This window comes from Oryzias melastigma, linkage group LG1 (assembly GCF_002922805.2).
Source record: "Oryzias melastigma strain HK-1 linkage group LG1, ASM292280v2, whole genome shotgun sequence".
In the NCBI taxonomy this organism is placed as follows: domain Eukaryota; kingdom Metazoa; phylum Chordata; class Actinopteri; order Beloniformes; family Adrianichthyidae; genus Oryzias; species Oryzias melastigma.
The window spans coordinates 18,199,998-18,208,468 of record NC_050512.1 but is presented as its reverse complement, the minus strand read 5'-3'; the positions used below and the strand labels follow the sequence as shown (position 1 = coordinate 18,208,468).

General features: G+C 38.8%; 1 protein-coding gene across 1 annotated transcript in view; it reads right to left on the bottom strand.

The window, feature by feature from the left end:
• The window catches only part of suclg1 (succinate-CoA ligase GDP/ADP-forming subunit alph), a 21,334-nt gene continuing 12,863 nt past the window's right edge, over positions 1-8,471 (bottom strand). Inside the window, exons 8-9 of the mRNA XM_024289861.2 lie at positions 5,865-6,053; positions 1-264 (exon numbers count right to left, since the gene is read on the bottom strand). Coding sequence (XP_024145629.1) covers positions 238-264; positions 5,865-6,053 — 216 coding nt within the window. The 3' untranslated portion in view covers positions 1-237. The remainder of the gene's footprint in view (positions 265-5,864; positions 6,054-8,471) is intronic.

The following is an 8,471-nucleotide window of genomic DNA, read 5'->3' as shown; positions in this document are numbered from 1 at the left end:
TTTAAAGAGTGTACAATGAGGTCTTTAGGAGGCCATTAGGACACTAATGTTTTATTTTCTTTTCCATTATGTGCAAGGTACAAGTTCATGGCTGAAATTACAATATAAACACTGTATGTGCGCATCTTTGATGAAATTATCTGGGTGTACAGATCCTGTAGGGCACGTCCACCTCCGGAATCACTTCACGTTACAGGTGGTGGAGAAAAGAGGGTCGAAGGTCAGCTGTCTCGCATCCTACAACATCTTCCTCTTCTCGAACTCCTGCGGACAAAGGACAAAACGAGAGAAGCCCCTGTGAGAGGACAGCTGGAAAACACCCACCCGTCGAACAATGCGGCGCGTGCACGTCACGTAAAGACGGCTCACTCCAACGTGACTGATGAGGCAGATACGTGTGTGAAGATCTGATTTATGTGGGCTCAGCGGTTGCCGTGTTTATCTGCACGGCCCGAGCATGGGAGACTTGGAATGAGGAAGCGTTATTCTAGCCATTAGAAAAAGGATGTTGCTATTTACATATTCAATTTGGAGAATATCACACAAATCGCAGGATGATAGAATACATCGTTCCCTGAGAATTTTTTTTTTCTATTCTGGGAGTAACTTAATGCAAATGCCATTTATCAGGTCTGGAGAACACACCAGAGCTGCAGCACATGCTGGTTCCTCTGTGGCGTGTGGATATCTAAAGGTCTACTGCCACCCTGAGGAAGAATTCAAAATCAAAAATGTGTTTTTGAAAGGCAGCCTTGAAATGCAACACTCGATTTATTGAAGGACAACATTTATCTAGGACAACATTTAGAATAAAATAAGCTCTTGTGGCCCGGTTTGCCGCATTCCCGCTTTAGCGTTTGGAACGGAGTACGGCGGGGTTAAGTGGATCGAGAGGCGGCTGTAAACGAGAGCTAAAACAGGGAGGTTAAAGGGATGCGAGCGCTGACGAGAAGAAAGGAGACATGCGCCGTGTTTGTGACAAGAACAGACAACACGCTTTGATGTGTGGATCACAACCAGGCACTAACTCAAGGGTACTCGACGGGAATCATAACTCCGAGGTACGACGGCGGAGCGGTTTGTAATGAACGGGGCAGGAAAACAGATGCTGGCAAGAGTCGAGAACAAAACAAGAGGTAAAAAGCCGGCAAAAGCAGAGGTTGCCACTCAAAAGTGACGGCAGAGACTAAAACAGAGGAGAGCAGATGGAAGCGTGGTGTGAAAGAAAGCAGACAAAACAACCGCAAACGAGCAGCGATGAGAGCTCTGAGGCAGGTATGCAGAGAAATCATAGAGATGCTCCCGGCACTTCCCTATTAGAACTAAACATTTGTTTGGGTCGACCTTTACAGCTGAAAGGAAAGATAATAAGATGATTGAAAATTCAGAATGTTTATTTTCTCATAAAAAATAAATATTTGCATAAACTTTGCTAATTTTTCTATGCGACAGTTGCAAAATTACTCCAAACGACACAATTTCCACCAAAATAAAAGTTTTGCTGTATGCAGTCCACTGATTGTGTGACATTACCCATAGACAGAAGTTTACGTAAAAATGGTGACTGAAGTCATTTCAGTCTCCATTTTTTCATGATACAGACGCCGCTGCATGATAAAAAAAAAATAAAAAATCGTGCCCAATCACGTGGGTGATGACTCGATCGCTATTGAATGCTGTCTCCGATGAATATTGGATATTTAACTTATTATGATCCGCGCTTTACATTTTAAGGTTATTATTACAGATAAATACTCCACAAGAACGGATCACGACATTATTGCTGGAAAGCCCCGTAGAATACGTAACAGTTCAAGCAATAGGCTAACAAAACAGTTCAGTCAAGCTAGCAAGATGTTCAATAACTCTTTTAAAAATGTTTAAACTCACATCAAGTGTCTCTATTAGTTTGTCTTAATGCAAACGACGACCTACAAATGATTTCAACAGAAAGAAGTTGTTGATGTTAAGCTCTCTGTGCGGCTGACAGAAAGACAGCTACATAGCAGATGCTAAATGCTAAGTGCTAGCTACGCGGTTTAACCACTTAGGACCCGAGCTGTTCTTTGATATGCCTTTTTTGTTTTTCTGAAAGAGAAATAAAAGTTTAAAAAAATTAACCGCTGTGGCAATAAAACCCAAAATGTGATGTTTTAAGAGCTTTAAGAGCTTTAAGTTGTAAAAAGTTAGTAAAGATACGTTGTTTAATTATTCTAATGATATTAATCGTGATTCCTCATCATCATTATATTTATGCTACATGAAGGTCAGGATTAATTTGTATGAATTTTAAATGAAGATATTAATCACATTCTGTTAAAAATGTTTAATAGTTCTGAAGATATAAAAGCTAAAGTCACTAAACTTCTCAAATGACTAATTATCACCCACATTTATTGGATAAGCTTTTTTTTAGGTAACAGTTACACTTATTTGTTAAAGCTACTTTACAAAAGTTCTCTGTTTAAGTTTTAAATGATAATATAATAATGTCAATTTAAATAAACGGAATCTGTTTATTAAATTTGATTTTTTTTTTAAAAATGAGTTATAAAAGTATTGGATCGGGACTCGGTATCGGCCGACACTTAAAATCAAATGATTAGAATTGGATCGGGCAAAAAAACTGATCAGGACATCCCTAACTCTTAGCATTTGAAAGCAGACTTGGGAGAATCTGTCAAACGTTTCGAACTTGAACTTTCACAAAAGAAAAAAAACATAATGAAAAAAAATATAATAGCTGCTTATTTCTCTATAGGATGAGAACAGGATTTTGGCTTTGTGCAGATCTAGGGTACTTCCTATTTGGAATGCAAGGGGGGAGGGACCACTCAGTCCAGTTCTCATTTAGAGTCAATGATGCATTCAGATGACTTTTACATTAAGATGCAGTGCCAAAATAAGTTCCTGTTTTTTCAAATTATAATCAAGAGTTGTTTCTATTTTCAAAGTAAAGCCCAACTTATAGCCTGATCCAAACATTAAAAAATGCTCTAAGGAAAAGAATAAAACCTTTATTTACCTCTTAAAAGAGAAATGACTTTGTAAATAAACCAACAAGTGCTAAAGTAAAGAAGAAGACAACAGAGTATATATAAATGCTTAAAAGCAGTAAAAAAAAAAAAAAAAAAGGTTTACAATTTACACTGATTTAAGCTTTGTTTCCATATATATTTAAACTATTCTAAAACCAAAAAATATTGTCAAGTTGTATTAGACTTGAACGGAAGAAGCGTGCAAATTTACCCCCCCGGTCTGAAAAAGGATTTATATATTTAAATATGCGTATACTGATCCAGTCTCAGGGGATTAAACTTTAAAACTCTACACCACAGAGGAATTTCCAGACACGATAGAAGACGTGAACTGGTTTCAACTGGATGTCTTTTCCTCTCATCCCCTCCCTCTATTTGGACGCTTCATGCCGATAACAAGCGCTCCGGTTTGCCTCTCCTGTGCACCAATCCCCCCCCAGGTACGAAGCTGAAATGCATTTTCAATAAAGTAGCTGCTATCGTTTTGCAGGAATTCAACTGTTTTTCCTAAATGTTTTGTTTCTTCTTTTTTTCTCTCTCTCTCTCTCTCAAAGTCTGTAAAAAAATCAAACTTAGCTTGAGCAAAGTACAAAAGAGACTTAAAGCAAAAAAAATGACATGCTACATTTTACCTGGACTTAACTTGTTTTAAGCATTTCTAGTCGGCTTTTGATTATGATTATGCTGCTTTTAGTAAAAAAAATAAAAAAATCTAGGACAGTTTCTGCAGAGCGGGATTAGTGCCCTGCCTCTGACTTGTGAGCAAGACATTTTGTGCCGAGTAAACCTGCCCCCACTTCCCATCATCCATCTGTTTATGCGATCTCCTGCAAGCTTACAGACCTTCAAGCTAAATGTATTATTTTTTTCATCTGTTCCTAATTCACTGTGATTTAAACAAAGATGTTCTAGGTCCCACAAGAGCAGAGATGAGATGCTGTTAGCATCCTTACTGCTTGAAATTAGACATTTTAGGGAAAAGTTGTGTCTTGTGCAGCAAACGTCAGGTTTCACCTGTACAGGTGCACGTTTTTCTGATCAGGAGATACGGATAGAGGATGAGGAGGGGTTGTTCCTGGCCACACCCAAAGCGTTACATGTTATTATTTCAATTAGAGTGGTCAATGAGATTAACAGAGATGTATGAACACAACATGGGGCAAAATGAGCAATCACACAGCACGTTTTTCATCATTACACATAATGATTATGAATTAAACGCTAGGAAAAAAATGTAAATCTATATCTGTGTGCAGTAGTGCCAGCAGTGGTAATGAAAGTATAGGATGATGAATGGGTGTAATACATCCTTTCACTTTTTATACATCTTGTTAACTGGGGCTTCCCTTGAGATAACATGAAATAAAGAAGCAGTGGCACCAATGCAGCAGCTGTCATTTCTGCTCCTTTCTCTTCTTCAAAGTTTAGGCTTTGAACCCAACACACTGTCTCTGACCTAAGAGACTTTTAGGGTCCAAGGAGAACAATTCACCTAAAGATTTGTGTTTCCTACTTTTAATTTTGCCATTTAGAAAATGGTAAATTACTGCAAAACTGAGACATTGATGCAGGTTTGTAGCCAGAAAAACTTTTCTTTAGAAGTTTCCTTTTTTTCAATCATTCAGACATTGATTGATGTGATATAAATACAAACACTCAAGAGGGAAAACAGTAATCTGATTAAATTTCAATCACTGAACATGCCACAACAATCAATTCTGACAGACAAATGTAGAAAACCTTACTTAAATGAGGCTATTTATCATCCTACATAATCAGCTGTTAACTGCTTGATGTGAAAATGTGTTTTTTTGTATTCAGAGACACTAAAAAGCACAGCAAATTGACACTATTCTGTGTATTAGCGCTGAAATATGTGCATGTAAAACTTTCAGCATAAAGTTCAAATAGAGTTTTTTTGCTGTAATGAAACAGCAAAAACTGCTAGGGGGATATTTCTAGATGTAGCACTGTACTGATGTTATCAGAACACGCCGCTTCTGTTCCTCTCGCCGCCTTTCTCCCGTTGCCAACATAGTTGCTCTTTCAGAGTAAGCCAGCCTTTAGGTTTTAGTCAACTGAATAAATCTGCTTTGGTTAAAAAGACTCCAGCGTAGAAAGGGATGTGATCTGAGGACAGATAGGTCAGTTTGTGCCAGGATGTCGGCCTTTATGATTAGAATCGTGATCATTTGGGCTCAGTGTAGGGACAAACAAAGTTCTGCTTTCTAAAAGTCTACTTTTTAGGTTATATTAGATCAATGTTTTTTATGTGGCATGTACAAATCTACAAGGCAAAACGTGAAAAATATGCCTTTAGTTTTAGTTAAGTTTCATGATTGTGTGAATCTAAACTATGGGGTGAAAAACCTGTCAAAATAAAACGTATGGTCTTTCACAAAGTTGCAAAGAAATACATTTAGTTGTATGTTTAACATTTTTTTTGTCTTTAATACAAAATTTCTCCTGGTACAATACTGTCAAAATCACATCAAGAGGATACAGGCATATATATAAATATATAAATTGAGTAATGAAACATCGATTCAAAAAGTACGCACGTATATTGAGGCTCATTTATTAAACTAAATTAGAAATTTATTGATCACACAACAGGGAACTTAAATTGTTACTTAGGCTTTATTAAAAAAACATTGTATTGCATTGTATTTTTATTTTTTAAAGCAACTTAACAGCAGAAATTTTACATTCGAATCAAAGAAAAACGGACATATCGAACGTAAAAACAAATGTGTTAATGTCTTTTACTGTTTAAGCGCACAGGTTTCATTTTGACACTTATTTGACGCCATACTAACCACTCACCTTGTACATGGTGCTGCCCAGCTGAGCTGGGGACATGCTGACGACAACTCCAGCAGACTGAAGGGCTGCGATCTTCTCTTTGGCTCCGCCCTTTCCACCGGCGATGATGGCGCCGGCATGACCCATCCTACGGCCAGGAGGCGCGGTCAGCCCAGCAATGAAGGACACCACGGGTTTAGCTTTAGCACCCTGGAGCATACAATTAGACAAAATTTAAAAAAAAGAAAAAAATAGGACTTTTGTACCCTTATGGGGGAAAAGTGATTTCATTATATTGCAAAACATTTTAAAAATAAGGGCAGAACAAAGGGAGGAAGCAGGCAGTTCCGTTTAAAAAAACAAAACAAAATGAATTTGTTTTCTGCACCAGCATTTTATTCATTCATTAGACACAAAGCACCTCATGTCCTCCCATTAGAGGCTTCCATGATAACAGGCTTGTCTAACCAGTCATCTCTGTCTAAGCCAGCATTATGAAAACAAAGGGTCAATCAAGCCATTTAATTGCATGGGCTGCTGGATGACCAGATAGAGGCTCAGGCTGCTGTCATTTCCCATCATCTCAGTCCTGAAATGGTAATTAGTCATGCAGCCAGTGATTAGCTTAGCGCCTGTCGGTGCTGCTTGCTCATTGATGGATGTTACGTTCAACAGTTAAGATCATTTCCAAGGTGAAGAGAGCCAATATTTCATCTTCAGCAATAACATCATAACTAGCATAAGGGACAGAGACGGAGAGTGTGTGCTCCAACAGCAGCTAATATTTCTTACTTAGGAATAACAGCATAATTGCAGAGGACGGCTGTGCGTGCAGCTGGCAGGCTGTGTTCGGATAGTGATTGCGGCACGTGCGCTCGGGTCTTTCCCAGACATGCCACCATTTCCACGCCGAATTGACACACCTCGCTGGCAGCAACAAGATGGCAGCCAATATTAAAAGCCGGGGATCATCTTTGATGAATAAAAGCAGCTGGACATATTTCAGCAAGGCAGACGTTGATGGCCTCTGTTCAAAGTGCATTGCTAATGAGAGCGTAAACAGTCGCGAAACTAATGGGGGAAAATTGAGATAGAGCACGGTAATAACACTTTCAAAAACTCAAACTATGTTACAAGCATCTGCTCTATATGTGAAGAAATAGTAAGAACAAAGCAAATTAGAGGAAAAGGCTCCTTTAAAGTCGAAGCACGTTCTGAGTGCACAGAACGCCCCTCTTGTGAATCAAGCCTTAAATCTACCTCAAACGAAAAAAGGTTTAATTACTCTATTAATCGCTGCTTCCCCTGACACTAAGCAACGATTCCTGCAGGGAGGCGATTCATAGCGTTATTGGCTTCACACGTCTTTTTGTCTTCCACTGTTAACAATACAGATTTATTACCTCAATTATGAGAGCAACAGTGGACTTCCCCCCGTCTCTGTGCACCAACATGACTGCTGCTTTGTTCTTTGGAAAACATTATTTAGTGTTTAAAGGGAGAAAAACAGAAACTCATAGCCTGGCAAAGGACTGACATGTGCTTGAAGAACGCTTTTCTAATCATTATGACAGAAATCCTGCAGTTTATTCTATTCTACAGAACACAAATCAGTATATTCAGGGTATATGATATTTATATATAATAAAATAACTGGGGCGGCAAGATTTTTGGCGGTCACTGATGGGAACACTTCAACTGTAAACAACGTAATACCAAAAATAAATAATCCAGGAAAAACAGTCTGGTTTTATTTGTATAAAGGTGCAGAAAACCAGGATTCAGTCAAAAATAAAAGTTAGTTTTTTTGTAACTTGTGCTATCCTTGTAATGTTTACATTAAAGTAGGGTCATCTGGACCCCACAAGAGAGCACGAGGGTTAATGTGAATGTAACCCTATTTGACAATCACAGATGTCAATGTTTCCTGTACCTCTTCACCAGATTTGAACTCAGTCTAGCAGCTATCTTCCTCCATGAAGATCTTCTCAAGTGGTAGGACTGTAACGAGAGTCCGGGTGCTCAGGTACTCCCTATCTACTCCCGAAAATTCGAGTACAAATATTTGCGATCACTGATTTGCAATCTTTATTAATATAGTAGAGTGTAGTAAAATATTACCAATATTATTATGGCATGTTTCAGCTCCTTCCACAGATGTTCAATGGGATTCAGATCTGGGCTCATGGAAGGCCACTTTAGAACAGTCCAACGCTTTTATTCCTGGGTGATTTTGGCTGTGTGTTTTGGATCGTTGTCCTGTTGGAAGACCCATGACCTGCGACTGAGACCAAGCTTTCTGACACTTGGCAGCACATTTCTCTCCAGAATGGCTTGATAGTCTTCAGATTTCATTCTACCTTGCACACATTCAAGACACCCTGGGCCAGATGCAGCAAAGCAGCCCCAAAACATTACTGAGCCTCCTCCATGTTTCACCGTAGGGACAGTGTTCTTTTCTTCGTATGCTTGGTTTTTGAGTCTATGAACATAGTTGATGTGCCGTACCAAAAAGCTCCAGTTTGGTCTCATCTGTCAACGGACATTCTCCCAGAAGCTTTGTGGCTTGTCAACATGCATTTTTGCAAATTCCAGTCTCGCTTTTTTATGATTTCTTTTCAGCAGTGG